This window comes from Phasianus colchicus, chromosome 6, assembly GCF_987193195.1.
Source record: "Phasianus colchicus chromosome 6, bPhaCol1.hap1.1, whole genome shotgun sequence".
NCBI lineage: Eukaryota > Metazoa > Chordata > Aves > Galliformes > Phasianidae > Phasianus > Phasianus colchicus.
In genome coordinates, this window is record NC_143441.1 from 48,141,821 (window position 1) to 48,163,161 (window position 21,341).

Below are 21,341 nucleotides of genomic sequence, written 5' to 3' on the forward strand. Positions count from 1 at the left end.
ATAAGAACCATTTTTATTAATTCACGAAAAATAAATGTTAGACTGTATCAGAACAAGTAGCATAAGATAAATAAGATAAATTAATCTTTTAAAACCTAAGGTAATTATTGTTTTCTGTCTTTGTTTTGAAATAAACGTTACAACTCAGGAACCCAAACTTTGTATACTAAAATTTCTCTACCATTCTTAAAGAAATAAAAGTGCTCTACACACCTGTATGCCTATTCTTTATATGCCCTTGCTCTGTTCTGTATGTTATTTTTGAGCCTAGATAGCATATTCCAATAAAATAACAGGTCAGAACCATAGGGACAGAGACACACAGCCTGTGCAAACATGCTGCCTTTCTGTTTCTTTTATATACCATCATATGCAAAAAAAAAAAAAAAAAGTTTCTACTCAAGTTCCTTAATAACAGGTGAGGGAATCCTACAGGAGACCCTAGCACAAATCACTTCCATTCTAAGACAAAAGGCAGCAAACCACAGAACTTACGTTCTTTCCAATGTAGTGTGAGGAGGAGTCACTTCTTTTGGTGCTGGAGGAACAGAGCCCAGTTATCTCACAAGAGAGTGTTGAAAATCCTCCCCATTGCAGTCATCATCTCCACTTCCCCTCTCAGCAATCCCTCACCACTCGGCAATGCTCTTTATCAGGGTGTTATTTGTATGTGGGGGTGCTGGGGGAGGGGAAGGAGGATGGAGCGAAGGCATCTATTTAGTCATCAGAGCAACTGATGTGATGGTACACAGTCCCATGGGAAAGGCTGTAACCTCAGTAAGCAAAGCTGGGGAGGCTCCAAGCCTGGCATTGCATCGCAGGGTTTCTGACTGTATTTCACAAGAAAGCAGATCATCAGGAGGGAGCAGAGCAAAGTGAACGGGAGGTGTGGGGGCAAATGTGCGTTTCAGTCTCACAGTGGCAGCTATCCGCTCTACAACATCACTATTTCTTTCATTAAGGCATTGGCCTTTGTGTTGTATTTGAGTATTTCAGTTCTTCCTTTGGTCAAGCATTAAGAAGGTGAATAATGCAGAATATTCAGTTTATATTGATGTGTTATGAGTGAAGCTGGGTAGAAGGCAGGAGAGCTGATGACAGTTCCATCACTGCATCTGTGTGTACATGTACCCACACGTGTGTGTGTAGAGATGTACAATACTCAAACCTGATTCAGATTAGCAACGTATATATTGGTATACATAGGAAGTAGGACAGGAATCTGGGAGAGTTCACACACTCCTAAAACCTGCAGCTCCTCCACGTCTGCAGACACTGCTGGATAAGATGGGAGAGCCACTCCTCCAGGGCTGTGACTGCACTGCTGGGAAAATGGGACAGGGCTCATTCTGTGGCACCGTGTTAATTGACACGGTGCAAAAATTTGGAGTAATTTCTTCTCCAAAAGAATGGCTGGACACTGGCACAGGCTGCCCACAGAGGTGGTGGTCACCATCCCTGGAGGCGTTCAAGAACCATGGAGATGTGGCACTGAGGGATGTGGTCAGTGGGCATGGTGGGGGTGGTCTGGGGTTGGACTTGGGGATCTTAGAGATTTTTTCCAACTTTAATGATTCTGTGATTCTGTTCTAAGGCGGAGGTAAGATGACTTATTTTCATTAAGCATCGTCTGTGCAAGGATTAAATATAAGCATTAGACACCAAAGTGACACATCAAGGCTGATACATTCATTTCAAAATGCTTTTTTCTTTCAGGATCTGTAACATTTTAGATATCCAAAATGGGATGGATCAAAGGAAAGAAAGGAAACTGACCTCCAGATGGAATATGAGACCGTGCCTCTACTTCTGAGAGTCCTTTCAAAATGTAAGAACTATTTTGACTCAGAAGATCTTGGTACAGCTCTTTCCCTGTGTTAAATAAAATCAGGACCAATAAAGCAATTGTTTGCCCCATCTATGTTTTGGCCTTTGGTTGAAGTGGAAGAGAATTATTCCAAGAACACAGCCTTGTAATATACTGAGACATGCTATTTTATTTTCCATTAAGTGTGAGTTGGTCACTGATCTCCTTCTGTCTTCAAAGTGATCTTCTTTCAAATCTTTGTAGGAACGTGAGAAATCAGGATAAAAGTCGTGAGGGTACACCAGGTCACCAACTTTGATGCACTGGCAGAACATCAACATTTTGGGCAGAAGTTTTTGTTTGGCTCTAAATTTAGTGAGATCATTGCTGTAGGATGAAGCACATACGTAATGATCAGGAAGACCATCCACAAATGAGATAAGGAAATCTCATGACAGATTGAAACAGGCAAAAGATATATTAACCCACCTATTTCACAACTGTCGCTGCTACCAGACTCTGAAGTAAGCTTATGTACCAAAAGTAGCATGTTCTGATCAGTCAGATGAATCTCATACTTCATAACACACGTTCCATTCATACCCTCTCTTGTTTCCTGCAAGCTATTTGCTTGTACTTGGTCGTATATAAAACCATCCAAAATTTGTTTATTTTTATGTTTTTACAATTTATACATACATATATATGTATATAAAACCACTTTTAAAACCGTCTGACATCAGTTCCGAAGTATGAGCTGTTAGAGTCTTGGCTTAGCCAGTTGTGAAGATCCTTTTTTCTGTATAACCATCTGCACCTTGTACTTTCTTATTGAACAAACAGGCAAATAGTACATGTGACATCCTGCCTATTAACTCTTCTCTGCTCTAGGGGAAAGTTTATAGCCATAGGAAGGAACTATTATCATCTCTGGGTGAAGAAATAAGGAACTGCATCTCATGTTTCTCTCAGACTTTACCAAGTCCATGTGCTAAGCCTGAAGGGCAAATAAGTCTTCAGTTCCAGTCCAGACTTAATCAGAGAGAAGCTTAGCTCTTAGTAATTAAAAATATTCTGGGCATTTTCAAAAGGCACTTTTGAAAAGGCATTCAGTGTATGTTCCTTATGCACACTGACTTAGCATAGCCCACTGACTGCTTATGATCAAGGAAGAACTGAATCATTTCCAGCATTCGATGTGTTTTGCCCTCATGGTTGGGAAAGCAGGTGACCCACATCTCCTGTTCTGGGAAGTGGCTGCGGGTCACCACTCACTAAACAGCTTATGAAGGGCAGCAAATCAAGAAAAATGCAGGAAATTGAATGGCAGTAGCCAAACAAAACATGCATTTACTAGAAGGAGAGAGTTGTTGTTGTCTTGGCTCCATCAACAGTGACTGGGTATGATGGAAGTTTAAATCCTGAGGTTATGTATGCTGATGTACGATGGCACCTACATGTGAATCTCTTTGTGAGCTGAGGACCACTCTGCACCTCTGCCTGTCATGCCAGCGTAACACCTCCTTTAAACATGTGGGGAAAAAATACATATTAACAGCTGGATGAGCTGGTGCATCGTTGGCAGTGTCTTTTCCTTCCTCATCCAAAATGAAGTCCTGGTTTCACCCACTGTTCTCACAGCACGGCAGTTCGAGTCCCCTCTTCTTCATCAAGTGAAGAACCTCCAACCTCAGCAAATTCAAGCCAATCTGAGGAGGTGGAGGGGAATAAACCTTCAGGGAAAAGAAATTGGAAAAAGGAAAAATGCGAACGCTGCCATGAAAAAATGTCAGCCTTGCTAAATGAAGAGCCAAAAAGCATTCTTCATTTGTAAAGAAAACATCTGGAACTTATCCATATATATCAAGGCGCTTACAGAGAAAAAATCAGGACGTATTTAAATGACCAAGCAATGTTTGTGCATGCTAGTGAGACTAGAATGGTTTAATTAAGTGGTCAGACATTTGATTGATGAATACATGGAGAGATATTTGAACTTAAAGACAAGTGAAACATATTCACATGATGTATGTTTGCTATTAGAAGAAAGGGAAATTCATTAAAATTAAAGTAGTTTAATCTACAATAAAGCTGAGCAGTCAACTTAAATTGAGATTGAAATGTCTCTTCCATTTTACCTTCCACAGTGTAGCAACAACTTTAGGGTGAGGAACGGTTCCTTAAAAATAGTACAATGGAATTTTATTTCTTTGTTCTCCTTAGCATAACCATCAGCTTCGTTCTGTGTGTTTCCTGACGATCCTGTAATTGGTATGTGTGCACATATGTACCTGTTATAATAAATTATGCTATTTTATAGCAATTTAGGAAATAATGAATGGAAGGTAGATTGTGAAAAATTACATATCAGGTGCAGCAATCAGTCAGCATCTACCCAGCTATTTACGTAGCTTTCATTGCTATGGTAACAGGGACACAATAACAACTACAATGACAGCTTTAATTGGGAGAAAGCAGATGAGTTGCACAAGTGTAAACATTTTTGCATGTATTTCTGAAATATCACATCACTGAATGTAGCAAAGATTAATCGCTGGTCCTCTCTGAGAAGTTAGATATGATCTGGAAAAGTTAACTATAAATTCTTTTCCCATTTCACTGTCATTCTCCCTTAAGGACGTGGCATAAACATAGTTTATCATTTAATAAAGATGTGTCAATCAGAACTGGTTCAACTGTGCGTTGCTGGGGAAGAGACATGAAACCCAAATAGAAAGTGTTAGCAGCGACTGTGCCTTCATCTGGGAAATGAAAACGTCTGTGTTGTGATGCTTTCCTTCACTGCTGCTAGCAATATTGTCTGTTAAAATTCTCTGACAGCTTTCAGCTGTTCCATGTGAAATTATACAGCCGTTAATAAAGTAAAGCCTCACAGATTTGGGGCAGCTTTGCTATAAATAAAATAGAACCATAGGATCTGAGAATCGTCAAGGCTGGAAAAGACTTCTAAGATCACCAAGTCCAACCACCAACCCATCCCACCATGCCCACTGACCATCCCTCAGTGCCACATCTGAATAACGAATAACAGTTTCTCAGTTGTAAGTATTGTGGTTCCTAATGCTAACAGAGACTGGAAAAAAATTTGTTTTGCAACTTCTGTGAGCTCACTGTTTCAGTACGATAATTTCATCTACAACAGATACGATTTTACACAGACAAACCAAGGACGAAATCACCCATCTTATGCTTGCTTTTTCCTGTAAAGATATCACCAGGATGAGATTTGTGTTGGCAAATTTTCATTTGAGAGGATGTGTCGTTGACTCTGCTATCGTGACTCTGCTATCGTGACTCTGCTATGGAAGGTAGCCCCCAAATCACACCAATGTCCAGGAGACACGCGCATCTGTACAGTGTCCCCATGACCTCACACCACGGGAACCTTCTCAGCACCATTTTATAACATGTCCAATGAAGACCAAAAGTTTGTAGTCAAGAGGAGAATTCCTCATAAATCGCAGCTTATGGGCTAAGTATTCACAGACCAGTCTGAAACCCAGGAAAATGGTGCTGCAGAGAGCTGTTAGTGATTTATGATGGTTTTTACTGCATAGAGATTAGAATAGCTGTTATAATATATTACATTGCTGTTTTATTTTAAAAGAATAGCTGAAGCCATTTTCTGATCCACATAACAGTGAAGCCTAAATGGTATAAAGTAGTTAATTGCCATCTTTGTCAAAATAAAGACCTAGTATAAAGGAATCTCATTTCCTTTTATCAGAGAATGAAATTAAATGAAAAAAAATCATGGTGATGTAAAATTCAGCCTCTTTTGAATGGATAATTGGTATTACAGAGTAACAGGAAATTGCTTTCTTTGTAAGTATGTATTAAAATCATTGTTACATACAGTAATCTTCAGCTTTTTAAATGGTCCAATGCACATTTCAATCAGGAAAATTTGCTTATCATCTACTGGAATGGAAAACTGTGCACTGCTCTTTTCTCTCTCCTCAGTGGTCTATCAGGAACAGTACTAAGAGAATTAGAGTAGGGAAGTAAATCAACTTAGAAAATGAACATTACTAACACTATTTCATCAGACAGCATTAAATATGTCTAGATATTTCCCTATCTCTATCAGATACTGGATATTTACTCTTTAAGAAACTTTTCTATCCTTTACGTTTCTACTTTTTGTGATAAATGCAAAAATCTTATTATCTGACATAAATCAGAAGCAGCTTAGAATTACATCAAGATATTGGACCCTGAAATGTAGGTCCAGGCTGGTAAGAGCAATCCTTCAGGAGTAACCAATTTTGAGGATCTACACACAGAGAACAAGCGGATAAGCTAATTAATACATAATAAGATGATCAACTAAAGCATCCATTTGGCTGACTGTGGTGATTTAGAGCCTGTATTATTCATCAGATTCGTATATGTGGAAAAAAAAAAAAAATCTGTTAAATACTGTTTGGAAATACAGAGGTCTGTGATCCTTCAAAGTACTTGTGAGAGCAAATCTAAACTGGGAAATCTCCAGCAGCTTTCCCTTTGTTATCTTAATAACTAAATTCTGCACATATTACATGTTTCTTTGAGGTCTTTCTTCAGTATCTCTGCCTCTTAATTTGCAGTTTCCTGCTCGATGATGACCACGTTGGGCTCTGGTAGTCTGTGGTCAAAGAGAATTGAGCATACAATTTTTTTTACTCATTTTTTAAACATTTTCAGTTGATCTTTAAACTTCTGATGGAACAAGAGAGTGTGAGGAGAGGAGAACTTCACAGTCAAGGCATCAAACCACTATCATAGATCTTTCCAACCACTGAAGAGCTCTGATTTAATGTGGGTTCTCCAAGGTGGTATGCTATTTCCTAATTCATCAATAGGGAGAAACATTTCTGTCTCTCTTCACTGCTGCCACTTGAGTCAGGCTATGAGTATTGCTCTACAGTAGCACCAGTTACTACAAGATGATGTGAGATTATGTCACACAAGGCTTTATGGGTGCATAACTTCAGCTTTAGCATTTAATTCGGCAGCACAACGAACTGCTCTCCACTCCATAGGGTATGGCTGCACATTGAACATGGTGAAACAAAAACTTTTCATTTTGCAGTTGGATTATTTGTATATTTAGATACCCACCAACTCAGGCTGCCCAAGGCTCCATCCAGCCTGGCCTTGAGCACCTCTAGGAATGGGCACCCACAGCTCTGGGCAGAAGGGCCAAGGCCTCAGCACATCTGGAGTAAGGAATTTCTTCCTAATGCCTAACTGAAATCTATCTTCCTTTAGTTTGAAGCTGTTACCACTCATCCCATCACTACACTCCCTGATGAAGCCCCTCCCCATCTCTTCTGTAGGCCCCTTTGAGAACTGGAAGGCCACAATGAGGACGCCCTGCAGCCTTCTCTTCCCCAGGATGAATAAATCGAGCTCTCAGCCTATCTTCATAGGAGAGGTCCTCTGAGTGGCCCCTGAGCATCGTTGTGGACTCCTCTGGGTCCTTCTTATTTACTGACTATGTTAACCACCCATGAGAAAGGTCTTTTCCCCTTCTGGACCACTGAATTTGCTATGCCAAGTATTTCATCTTTTTATTTGAAATGCAGCATTTCCTGTGGTCAATCCTGCTGATTTGTGTTGAGCATGCGTAATCCAGGTGCGATGTCCAAGTCCTCTGACAGAGGACACAAATTCCTGTTCTTTGATGTGGTCTACCATTGATCTGGGAACAGCAGTAGAAATGCTCTGGCAAAGGAAGAGAAGCATTGTACCCTAGGAGCAACATTAACCATAAGATAACTCCATGAGTATTTGCAAATTGAGAAATTATCATGTTCTTTGAGCCAAAAAGTAATTTAATTTGATGATATTAAAAGAAATTAATTACCTCTTTAAATATATGGGAATGTTTTCCTTCATTAAATTCTTTTTTAAAGTTACACTCATGGAAATTAAGGTCTTCTAAATATCAGGTATCACGAACTTTCTTCAAAGAATAACAGGAAATGACTAATACAAATATGCAGTGAAGCCATTTGGTCATTTACACAAAGGAATCTTCCTCCAGCTCTTTAATGGACTAATGCATGCTGAATTGTAACGGGGCTAATTTGCTCAACACCTACTTAAGGAGAAGACTCCGGGGTGCCTCATTTTTCCCCTCTCCTGGGCCTAACAAAGCAATATATTGCCTACATGAAAGCATCTGTGACACTTTGATAGATGCAGTGAGCTTCAGCCAATGCATAATTGGGCTCTGCTAGGAGAAGTGGCTGAAATTGCCTTTCCGAAAACACGCTTTAAAGGTCTATCAAAATCAACAAACAGAATAGAAAGTATCTAGGATTTGTTTCAACATTCATCTCACCCTTGTCTTTTACAGCTAAAACAAGAGCTTGGAACTTGTGGAAACAGGAAGACACGACTGGAAGGTCAAAAGGACTCTTCCTGTTTTGTTCCAAGCATCCGCGCTCCGTCAGCCACAGCTGGTTTTGTGTCAGAATCACATAAAGGCCAGAGGTAGTAATAATCTGAAACAACATTAACGTCTCACCTGTGTGTCACCCTCATACTTCTGTTGAGCTTCATTATCCTCCAGAAGGGAAAATTCAGACAATCTGTCTTCTGGCAGCTGTTGTAACATTAAAAATCCACAAATGTCTTTGCATGTATAAGTGCATAGATTTTTTTTTTTCCTAAGGTAAAATAAATGCCCTGTAAGTGGAATCACATGTTTACATTATTTTACAAACCTTGTTGTTTTTGTTTACATACGATAATACAAACATTTACATACAACAACACAAACAGATACCAGACATACAACATGCACAGGACAAGATTTTTAGATTGTGATCCAATTTTCATATTTTAATAATAACTTCTTTAACTTTCAGCTTCCTGCAAAACATTTGGAGAAAGTGAAGAGGAAATAAGTGTGTGTATTTCTCTACCACTGTCATACAGCATCTCATTCAGATACAGAAACTGTATTGGTTTTTTTGCAGGTTTTTTTTTGGTAAGCAGAGTCATCAAGGGCAAAACTGGTGCATTGGGTAAAGATTACTTTTTAAGGCATTAAAGGTCTGATATTTTCCTACCCTGCAAGAAAAAGACTGTATAGGAATCATTACTTTGTTACATGGAAAGCACTCATTTCTGTGGGTTTGCCCCATATGCACTCATTGGCTTAAAAACAAAGCAGAAGCTAGAAGGATAGTGCTGGTAACTTGGTTTGATTTCATCCCAAATTTTCAGAGACTCTTGGGCTTTATGGGAACACACAAGTGGTGTGCCTGGAACAGCAAAAATGGTAGGACAGTCTTTGTTTATTAACTGGGGTACAGATCCCACAGATCACTGAGTGTTTGGGAAGGGCAGATCTTTTAAGATTTCTGGGAATCTACTGTTCCTTGAGTTTGAAGCCAGCAAAAAACTTTCCTCTTTGCTGTGGTAGAGGACTTGGGAATTGAATTTGCATTTAGTAGCACTGGCATGGGCCAGAGGCCAGCAACATTCTAAAGCGAGTAAATATCTTTGCTCTTCAATGCCACAGAAAGGCAGAATAAGAAAAAAGCCTTACAGGAAGGATGGAGCACCAGTTGGTTACGTAGAGGAGCAAGTTTACTGAATCAGTCTCAGAAAGGCAAAGTGTCTTGTGAGAAAATGGCTTAGAATCATAGTTATAGAGTATCCTGAGTTGGAAGGGACCCACAAGAAGAGCAGAGCTGAGTGCTGCCCCTCCATTCCTCTGGGTCACCACGAGGCCTCCCCTCATTGATCACCACTGCCCATTGTTTTATCCTCTACTACAGCTGGATGTAGTATTCAGATCCATCAACATCACCAAACCAGGAAATATGGGGTTTGATTCACTTTATTTCTTATATATTATTCATGACATGCTATAAAACATTATGAAGTTAATTTAATTGCTCGGCAATTAAAATACCTGCTTCTGTATACATAGATAAACATATAAAATTTACAGCCTTAAATGGAGATGGCTGTTGTCACTGTCTCTATAACCCATAATCATGCCTTTATCATGACACTGGGCATTCTCATTCTCCAGGAAGGAATATAGAATCGTAGAATCATAGAAAAATTTGATTTGGAAGGGACTAGTCCATCTAGTCTAATTCCCCTGCAGTGAACAGGGTCACCCACAGCTCCATCAGGTGCTCAGAGCCCCATCCAGCCTGACCTTGAGTGTCTCCAGGGTTGGGGCACCACCACATCTCTGGGCAACCTGTGCCAGTGCCTCACCTTCCCTACTGCAAACCACCTCTTCCTTATATCCAATCTCAACCTCCACTCTTTTAGATTGAAACCATTTCCCCTTGTTCTATCACAACAGACCCTCTGTTCTTACAGCCCCTTTCAGTACTGAAAGGCTGCTCTCAGTTCTCCCCAGAGCTTTTGCTGCACAGCCCCAGATCTCTCAGTCTGTCCTTGCAGGAGAGGTTTTCCTTCTCTTAGATCATTTTCATGTCTCTCCTCTCAACATACTCCAGCAGGTCCAGATCTCTCCAGTACTGAGGACTCCACATCTGGACACAGTACTGTGTGGGTTGAAATCAGTTTGAGCACATTTCTTCCACTCACCACCTATGCTGGTTTGGTAACTCCAGAGATACGCTTTGTTAAAGAACTCGTGGTGAAATATTTACACCACTCAACTGACACAGAAGCCCAGCTAAAGTGAAGGCAACCCTCTGGTCTCCTTTGTGTTGAGATAAAGTCAGCTTTCTTAGCAACCATTGCGATCAGTGACATTCTTCATTATTCTCTTTGAGGGCAGGTTGCACTTCTCCCATCTCCATTCAGCCTTCTTCCATGGTACAGGATTCCTGGTCAGTCACATAGGAAGCAAATGCCTTTTCTCTGGACTGAATGCAGAGTAAATGTAAAAAAATGAAATGGGCAATATTAATGTAAGGAGCAATAAGATTCTTTTTTGGCAGCTGGGTATATTCATGCATATCACCATGAATGTGATGAAACAATATGGCATAAGGAAACAGAATAACACAGATAACACAGAGATATGTTCTCATTAAACAAACAAACAAACAAACAAACAACAGCAACAAACAAAACGAAACAAAAAAAAACAAAACAAAACAGAAAACCCATCTATTATACCTAAGATGAGGTGCAGCTGTTTGTGAAGGGATAAGGACCCTACTCAGGGGACAGTGAGAGACCTCAGCTGTTACCCATTATATGTGATGTTCTCTCAACCACAGCATATTCTGCCATTTGCACAGATGGTGGACAAAATAATATACAGTAGGAAGCTGAGAATATGATCAGCAAAGTAGGCATAATGGACATAAGTACAAGTTTTATACTAAACAAAACGTCAGCCTAATGGGCCATACATAAGTATAGGGAGGAACTAAATGTCGTTCTCTAAAGCAGCTCTGGTGGGGTCCCATTGGTATGATTTGGAATAGAATTTACTGTCGTTTCACTGAAAAGTGGGATAAATTTTCTCTAAATGTTGTTCAGAAGTAGAAGGTGAAGCAGCAGCTGGAAGTGTTCGTGGGAATTTTTGAGTACAGACAGTGAGGAATTTGTTCTCATAGACAAGTTGTTACTGGCTGTAACAACTACAAGTTCCTCTAGTAAGAATAGCAAGGGATGTAGCAAATGAGGAACAAAGGAATGACTTTCCATTTTATTTGCCTCTTTATGTCTGTGCTATTATAGTAACTGATACTTCCAGCCATAGCCAAAAAAAAAAAAGTAGATATTTGGAGTAGTGGTATGAAATCCTTCTTGGTAAGTTCTACAGAGAATGCTAAGAGTTGTAGCATAGCAGGTACACTACTAACATACTATCTCTGTTCTATTATCTTCATTTGAAGAAAGATGCAGACATTGAAAAATGCTGTAATTTTATTTTTCTTGAGTACTTTAATATACCTGTGGGGACAAATCACATGTAATGTTTGGGCAGGAAAATAGGACAGCTTTTCTGGTAAATCTAACCTAGCAATGACCTTTGCTCCTTTACAAGGCCATTCCCTTGGATCCTGCAGAGATCCTTAATCTGCACAGAACAGCTTTGTATTAAAGAAATAACTGTTACCAAAATCAGCTTGGCTTGTCTTACCTTAGCTCTACAGAACTATGAAAGCAGATGAGTGTAACAGATTTGCCCAAACAGCTATATTTCCTGAGGTGTTGCCAAAACATCTCTATTGCTCTTTCAAACCTCCCTGCAAATCAATAAAACCACTTACTAAGTTGATGCCTTCACATATTTTCTCTGGAATTTGCAGAGCAAAGAGCCTAAACTCCTGCCACCAAACTCTGCTCTGATGCTGCTCAATGTCCCCAGCCAAATATTTATAATGGATGGGGTTACTGAGGAAACTCTCAGAAATCTAACACGACATTGTAGGAGTTACAGAAGCATCTTACCATTGGAGGTAGATAGATAAGAAGTCTTCTCTTAATTTTCTCTCTAATTGCTCTAATCAATCTATTGTACAGAGGACCTAGAGGTGCACATCCAAAATCTTGCTGACTGGTTTTACTCAGACCCCTGTGCAATACAAATGTTGAATAAGGAGGGTAAGACCCGTGTGCCTGTAACAATTACATTTGAAAAGGATATGGCCACTGTCATGGAGTCATAGAGCAATCCAAATTTCATCTAACCCAACCCAAGGCCAATCCAGATCCAACTTTGGAATTAAATCAAGTTGCTCAGTGTCCTGTCTGGTTGCATCCTGAATTTCTCCACAGACAGAAATCCCACCTCTTTGGGTGATCTGTTTCAATGTTGACCCACCCACACTGCAGATTTTTGGTTTTTTTTCTAATATCTAATCAGAACTTGCTTGTTAAAGTGCCTCTTGGATGTATCTATGTGCACCCCACAGAGACTCTCTCATCCCTATAATCACCTTTTGGGAAGCTGAAGGCAAAACTAAAAGCCATCCTTTCACCTCTTCGCCTTAAGACTAAATAAAACAGTCTTTCAGCCTCTCTTTATGGTTATGTGCTTCACCAACTTGTTAGTCCTGGACTTACTCTAATGTCTCTTATGTTGAGGAACCCCCCAGAACTGAGCTGCATTAATTTTTAAAAGACGTGGAATTTGATTCCTAATCATCTGTAACAACTTCTTGGTAGCAGAGCACTGAAATGCTGGGTTTGAATTTGTAAATATCTGAGTTAAACAGCAGGAATATCTGCCTCTTTAAAGCAAAGCTTGGGACGTTGTACTGTTGGATTGAGAATCAGGATGAAAGTTTCCTTTTGTTCAAAGCAACAGATTTATTGGCTATTTTGCCTTCCAAATGTAGAAGGAATCAAACAATTTGCTAGGAACAGTTCTGTGTTTTGTAGGAATGCACACCTGATACTGATGGAGACATTGCTCCCAATTGTTTTTTTATGATATAGGTTCCATCTCTGGAACTAAAGTCTGCTGTTGCATGATACATACATTTTGAACAGGGAAGGCATAAAGGATGCTTCTAAGCTATCATTTCAGAATATCCTTTTGCTAGAAATGACAATACTTCAGGATACCAAAGGGGAAGGGTCATCATGCTGCGATTCCTTCAGTCATCAGAATATGGGACATTTCCTTACTATGCATCTGGGATGAGACACTGTGCTAAGTGAACCAGCTAATGGGATTATTGATACTCCATTGTTAATTTCCTATTAAGATTCTACAACATTTTTGGTATTGATGGGAGGCAAAGTACGCCATGATTTTCTTTTTCTTTTATTTAATAATGCAACAAAAAATATCAGTAAGTATGAATTTGGGAATTAACTGGTGGGTTATTAAAACTGAAAAGCCTTCTACAACCCTAGCAATGACTGAAGAAGCCATCCCCTGCATCCAGATGTGATAAGATACCATGTATACACACAGAAGTGTTCATGCAGAAGTCATGTCCGTATTCTGAGGAGCAAAAGGGATGAGCAGCTCTGCATGCACCAGCCCTATTTTATTTCTCAGCTCTGAAACAACAGACAGACCTTTTACCTTGGCAGGTGAAAGAGCTTTTGGAAGGTAAGCCTGTAAAGTCTGCTGACCCAAATCAGACTTGCTATTACTTGGCGGTAGTTAAGAACAATGGTAATAAGTACAGTTCCTCCTGCATAACACAACAGATCTCTCAATCCTGATCTGTGCATAAACCCTTTTTTTATGGTTCTGAGGTGAAATAATCCCCAAGGATGTGCATATGCCAGCTGAATAGTCCCAGCAATGAAAATGAAGGCCTTCATCTCTCCAGTGTTTCCAATTCCTACGACACAGCACCTGCTGTTTCACTCAACGTAACCTTGAACTGTAAAAATCTGATGCAAGAAAAAACTTGGCATCTTGTAACATGTTGTCTAAAACTCTTTCACGTACCTGTCCCAGTCTTCTTTTCTATTCCAGCACACAAGAGCACAGCACTCTCACCCCTGCCTAACAAACGTTTCCCACTGCGGTGAGTAGAGACGCGCTCACAACCAGCGCCTGGAAGATGCAGCGCTGTAGGAGGATGGCTGCTTGCAGGAGGCAGTTTTTCACAATAACGAAGATCCGTCAAGCTGTCATATGTGAAATCCGGTTCACAGCCAGCAAAAAAGAGCCCCTACTGAGAACCGTGGCTACAGCTTGAGAGCCCAGTGCAGAAAAACAGAGAACTGTGACATTATTTTCGAAGTAACTTACAATTTATTTAATAGTTCCACGTGGAAGTTTGCCATCTGCTTCGCTTGATTGGCCATCTTCTAAAGCACAGTAAACGCTGCCATCTAACGGCACCTCGTTGTCGAACACGAGCTGACAACTCAAGGCAGCTCACAGAAGTAGTTTTGCCTGCAAAGCATCACTCGCTGTGCATTGCCTGCACAAAAGCAACCTGTGGTGCTCAGGAATGATGCCAAGCACAGCCACTCTGTCCATGCACACAAATCTCTGAGTTATCCCAAAAGGTTTGCAAGGTCATTTTTTTTTTTTTCTCCTAAATGTAAGCTGCTCTGGAAGTAATGCAGTTCAATCCTAAACTTAGCTCTCAGCTTTGATGTGCTTCTACTTATCCTATGCTTAGATTTGACTTTATTTTTCATGTTTTAATTGTATTTAGTACAGGAAATAGCTGTAAAAATTGAGTAATTACCTGATAGATGGGCTAAAAGTGTTAATCTTTTTTGATTTGATAATGAGTAAAACATTCAGAGGTTTTTTGGTTTTTTTTTGTCCTGTTGGACAGTTCTATTTCATAAAACAATACAATGGCTTAGGTTGGAAGGCACCTTAAAGATCATCAAGCTCCAAGCCCCTGCTGTGGTTGCACTCTCTAACAGCAGATTGTGTCATGTAATAAACCAAAACTGAAAGATAAGACACCTCTTACAAAACAGACAAAACTATGTAAGCATCTGAGCTCTTTATTAATTAGCCATGGTTCATCAGCAGTTCTGAGACAACTGTATCAGTTCACCTGATGGAACTAAACTGATAAAAAACAGTAAAAGTAATGTTAATACAAACCCATCCACACATTTTCTATTTGGGTTTTTTTTTTTTTTTCAGAGCCAGTAAGTATTTATACTTAGGTACTTTAGGTACAGTAATTTTTAAGATTTTCATGAAACAATGGCTCTTATACAATCCCCTTTGATTTTTCAAACATTGTCATCACCAGTTTTCCTGTATTGAATGATACAAAGAACACATTACATAAAACTTTCAAGCACAGCCATTGGAGGATCATTTGCTAAATCCACTTAGTTGCACGTGTAAAGACATCTCAAGAATCCTTCAGTGTAAATACTCCCAAAGGAACCAGGAGGAAGATGGTCTCAGACAACCTACAAATTAGTGGATGATTATATTTAAGCATCCTGAATGAGTGCCTTCACAGATAATGCAGTAATTATTTCATTTTGTTACAACAAGCAAGCTTTCAATCCAGGCATTCTCTCTGAGGAGATGCACATTGTTCTACAGCCCTGTGTGCCTGCTGATCACATTACAGCTCATCTTGTACAGATTTTTTCCATAAAACCAGAAATATGAAGGAATAAAAAAGAAAAAAATGACAGAAGTAAAAATTAACTCAGGAGCTCCAGCAGCTGATTAAAAAAAAAAAAAAAATCCATAGTTTGAGTTTCATCTAATTTTTATCACCAATCTTATTTAAGGAGCATTTGCAAAACAGAATAATTACAATACTTAATAGATATTATAATCTCTTTACATTTAGAATATCATGCTCTGGGAGCAAAAAGTTTTCTTTGCCAAAGCACAGCTATCATCAGTTTTATCACAAATGTTGCAGCTTGGGACAAACTATGTGCCCACCTTATTAGTATCTGTTCCAGCAATACCATCGTAAAATAACGGGAGGGAGATGGAAGATGTAGTTTGTGATTTATCTAGCTTCCTCCCGTAATTTTCACTCAGCATTGATGCAATCAGACCATCTTTCTCATGTATCTCATCGGCGCAGACTGCACTGTTATAACGTCTACGACAGTGTAAGAAAGGCTGATGTTTCAGAGAACGTTGCAGCAAATGCCTCCTGAAGGCCCTCTGAATAACAAGCGCTGACACCTCCTCTTGCTTTCTTTTAAGTGTAGTAGTAATTGGCTTGTAGGGAACCTTAGATGGATTGGCAGCCATAAATTTTTCTTCCATGTGTAATTCAAGACCCTCAAAATTCCCAGATTCTCCTAAAACCCTTTTAGTGAAGGCAAGCAAGATATCCAAGCAGTGAATCTTATCTCCACTCACCATTGGGAGGTCCATGGATATGAGCTGAATTGTATTTGGCTTTGGAATGCGTAAGGGTTCTGCCAGAGCGTCTGCAAAGTCTGAAAGTGCAGAGTATTCAATAAACTGTGTTGCCTGAGGATCGAAATTCCCCCAGGTTTCATAAAACATATCAAAGTCATCCTCAGAAAGAGGATCTGCACTTTCTTCAGTGGCAACACTGAAATTCTCTAAAATGACAGCTATGTACATATTTACAACAATAAGAAAGGATATGATGACATAGCTTACAAAAAATGTAATACCAACCACTTTATTTTTGCAAGTAGTGCTGTTCTTATCTGCTATGTTGGGAGCACAAGTTTTGGATTCTTTTAACACTGGACTCAAGAGGCCATCCCAGCCAGCTGATGTTGTGATTTGGAAGAGACAGAGTATGCTGCTATCAAAAGTTTGGAAGTTGAAAAGGTTATCGATCCCACCCTCCCAGGCAAGACAGGCAAAATTTGTCATGCCCACAATAGCATAAATGAACATAACCAGAAATAGCAAGAGGCCAATGTTGAACAGAGATGGAAGAGACATCAATAAAGCAAAAAGAAGAGTTCGAATTCCTTTAGCTCTTTTAACTAATCTCAGGATGCGGCCAATTCGTGCCAAACGAATAATTCTCAGAAGCGTAGGAGAGAAGAACTTTGAAAAGACTTCAGCAAGTGCAATACCTTTGAAAGGAAAAAGAAAATATTTTCAGGACATACCAATGACATTTCTATACTTACGGTCACTTTGTTACATTCTATGCTTTGGGTGAGGTAAGTAATCAGCTTCATCACTTCATATTACATCACTTTCAAGAAAAAAAACATGATCACCAACATTGCAATGGCTTATGAAAGAGCTTAGGAAAAGCAAAATAAATTGTAATACCTTGTAATATTGCAGAATTAACAATTTTCTGTTTAACATGAAAAATGCATTCTCGCAAATTTCTGTAGCTCAGGAGATAAAGCATGCTAGTATTTTTAAAAACCCTTTACAAATCATTTGGCTCCTGTGCTGGAAGCTATGGGGCTTATCCCCTACCTGCTCCTGCTGCTGCTGGCATGAGCCAGATGTTAAAAGATGTTAAAAGTAATTGACTGTAATGCTTGGTATTTGGATGAGAGATCAGAGAAAAAGAAAATAAAAGAAAACTGCTATCACTATTAATCCTCCATCACAGTTCATTCCAATGATCCTACCGTTACCTTCAGCAGTAGTAAAGTATGACTACAAACAGATGACCTAAGAATCAGCAGTCTTTTGGATTTCATGGAATAGCTTCCATGAACAGGGATGAAACAGAAAACAGTTTTTCAGATCAGTTTTTCTTTACTATCGCCTTCTTTGCGCTAGGGTTATGATAGGAGCTTCCACAGCCACAGGCAGTAATGCAGACAAAGAATGGTGTTAAGCTATTCAATTCTTCTAAGCTTTTCTCACTAGTTCTCATGATCTGGCTTCTCAAAGGAAAGTCCTGGAAATAAAAGTCTCCCATTTTTTCATACAAATGAATTTTTAACCCCAAATTACTTTTACGGAGAAAATGATGGCTACTTGGATTACTTACCGATCAAAAGTAGAAAAACATTAAGACTACTGCAACTTAAGTACAACAGCTTAGAAAAGATGCTGCTTCATTAAAATGCTATTCTGGTAATTACTCAATAAAACTCATACTTTCAAAAGAAAAAAGAAGAAAAAGAAGGAAAGAAGAAAGGAAAAAAAGAAGGAAAAGAAGAAAGAAAACAATCCATTTTTCTTTTAATACTCCACAAAAAAATACAATGGAAAACAGCACATAACATTTTAGAAGGAATCAATTTGTATCTGGTTTGTAAAATAGACCAGGAATTTATCAGATATATGTAAGCTGTTACTTCATTTTGAAATTTGGCTGAATGTTAAGACACACCATCTGATTTAGCAGCAGTTGATACTTACTAACTAGTGAAAGGACCACAACAATAAAATCAAATATGTTCCAGCCAACGGTGAAGAAGTAATGTCTCAAGGCTATTATTTTTATGACGCATTCCGCAGTAAATACTGCCACAAAGAAGTAGTTGATCTTTTTAAGAACATCCCTGATATTTCCATTGTCACTTTCTGCCATCATCACAACCATATTTAGACAGATGAGAGTCACTACAGTAATGTCAAATGCTTTGTGTGACACTATATCAAAAAAAAATCCTTGAAATGCATTCTGTGGAGAGAGAGAACGGATTAACGTTATTTCTAAGACTCAGGCAACATTCAAGCATTAAACAATATTTTTTTGGTTCAAAAGGGAATTTAAGAGAGTGAAAAATTAACAAGAAGGTGCTAGAAGCATTTTAGGGGATTTCTTTGGGCATTTTAATGTAACACTCAGTACATGGCCAAGTATTCTCAGGTATCATGCAACTGCATTTCCTTAGAAACAAATTACAGAAGAGGAAAAGTCTGTGACTGCTCTGTGCATAGGAACACTTATTGAAGCAGACATTTTAGTATAAGCAGAGTTGTAGGCTGATGATGGGCTCCAACTTGTAAAATTACATGCAGATGCCCTGATGCTTGATTTAAACTGGACACCATCTTTACATTTTCTACCATACTCCATTTTAAAAGGTCTCACCAATGGTCTTGGGATGGGTTTTTGGGGTTTCTTGGATCCGAGTTTTTTTAGGGCATTATAGTACTTTTTCTGTTCCTCAGTCAAAAAGAGATCTTTTCCACCTAAGTAGAGGGATAGAGTACTGTTACACAGTTGAAGCTTAGGCACTCAACTAAATAAACACCAGCAAGTTTATGTTAAGAACAAACAACAAAAAATAACAAAAAAATCTGAATTCTGAAATTCTTTCAGTATTTCATCTTTTCTTTGAAAAGGGGTGCTGAAAAAAATGATCAGAGCTTGGTGAAAATCAATTCTGGTCAGTATTCCCGAGTTAGATTCCTCAACTGGGAGAGCCCTTCTGAAGTTCTGATGAATCTATTTCATATTTTAACCATAACAGAAGACTCATCAATAAAATGCTTTTCATTTATATTTTTGGGAAGGGCTGAGTTACCAAGTAAAAGGAAAATAAAGCACTTTGAGACTGAATACTGTAGGATTCTCTTTACCACAAATTTCTGGTACTTCTCTATTTACTGCTTATGCCATCTGTATTACTTAGCAATTATCCAGGAGAAGCCATCACAGAATCACTGAATGATTAGCATTTCGTAAAACAAAAGTGTAACAACACCTCCTAGGGCATTTAAGCTTCTAATCACTCTAGCAAGACCTCTGAAAATTCAATTTAAATTCATTACAATCTATCACAATGAAAATCCCCAAAAAAGAGAAATGAAAAAAAAAAAAACAAACCACTTATATCATGTACTCAGAAAAAAGTGTTAAATCCACATCAAATTCTAAAAAGTGTTTGGGCTCATCAGTTGCTTAACTAACATTATTGCTGTCAGCTGGGATCATGCCTGGTACTTTGTTGTAAAAGGAAATTATGACCGTGAAATTGGACAGTTGCTCCTCATACATATCTTTTCTCTGACCAGATGCAGAAAGACAAAAAATTTCTCGTGTGCCTTTTTATCTTCTACCTAAGGCAGTAGTGCTTTGGTGCTTGGAGTAAAAGTCAGCCTGTGGAAACGATGAAAAATTCAGCCTATGGAAATAATGAAATTGCTCCTGTGGAGACTGTCTTTCAAATGTGTACCTTGAAACTGCAAACCTCCTGTCAGTCTGCCAACAAAAATGCTTACTTGTTTTATTGTAAGACTCCCCAGCGGATTCATGGACTCAATTATCCTTAATATTATGGATATATTAAGTTCCTAAATGAATCAGGGAGAGAACTCAATCAACAAATAAACTTGATAATAAATAAGGTTCCAGATGCTAAAGCTTATATCAGGGAAGGCTAACTGTTGCTCTTCTCTTGCTGTGTTTTTCCTTTCAAGATTTTTCCTTCAGCTCTGACTTAATAATAATTTTAGATAATCCAGCAATAACATGGAGGGGAAGCAGTCCTCCAGGGCTTTAAGAAGACTTTAAATGGTTGTCTTTTTCCTGGGGTTTGCATCTGACCACAGAATTCTTTTTTTAAACTTAATAAATTAATTTGTAGAGTAATTTACTGTAGATTTTTTTTTTTTTTTTAATGAAGCTACTTTTAGAAAAAGTTCTGATTAACAAGGCCTTTTCAAGTTTCTTCATCAGGAAAACAGCTGCCACTTCTCCCATCAGCAGTTATGGGGTTTAATCATCCTTACCATGTTTGTTAGGTGTTTCCACTCAGCAAAAGGAGTTGTTCTGTTGTAAACAGAAAATCTTTAAAGCATAATCATAGAATGATTTGGGTTGGAAGGGGCATTTAAGATCATCTAGTTTCAACGCCCCAGGTATAGGCAGGGACAATTCCCTCTAGAAGATTGCTCACACCCCCATCCAGTCTGGCCTTGAATGCTTCCAGGGAAGGGACACAACTTCATTGGGCAACCTGTTCAGTGTCTCACCACCAACACAGTAATGAATGTCTTCCTGATATCTAGTCTAAACCTATCCTCTTCCAGTTTAAAACTATTTCCCCTCATACTGTCACTGAATGCCCTTATAAAAAAGACCCTTCCCAGCTTTTCTGTAGGCCCCCTTCAGGTACTTGAAGGCCTCTATGAAGTCTCCTTGGAGCCTCTTCTTCTCCAGCTGAAGAGCCCCAGCCCCAGCTGAGGTTAACACAGGCCCACCTTTCAAGGTGCTGTCCAGGTCCC

General features: G+C 39.0%; 1 protein-coding gene across 1 annotated transcript in view; it reads right to left on the minus strand.

The window, feature by feature from the left end:
* Positions 1 to 15,961: 15,961 nt before the first annotated feature.
* LOC116238226 (sodium channel protein type 5 subunit alpha-like) overlaps positions 15,962 to 21,341 on the minus strand; it is a 51,667-nt gene continuing 46,287 nt past the window's right edge. Inside the window, exons 31-33 of the mRNA XM_090143203.1 lie at positions 19,204 to 19,308; positions 18,525 to 18,789; positions 15,962 to 17,263 (exon numbers count right to left, since the gene is read on the minus strand). Of these exons, the coding sequence (XP_089999329.1) occupies positions 16,119 to 17,263; positions 18,525 to 18,789; positions 19,204 to 19,308 (1,515 nt within the window). The 3' untranslated portion in view covers positions 15,962 to 16,118. The remainder of the gene's footprint in view (positions 17,264 to 18,524; positions 18,790 to 19,203; positions 19,309 to 21,341) is intronic.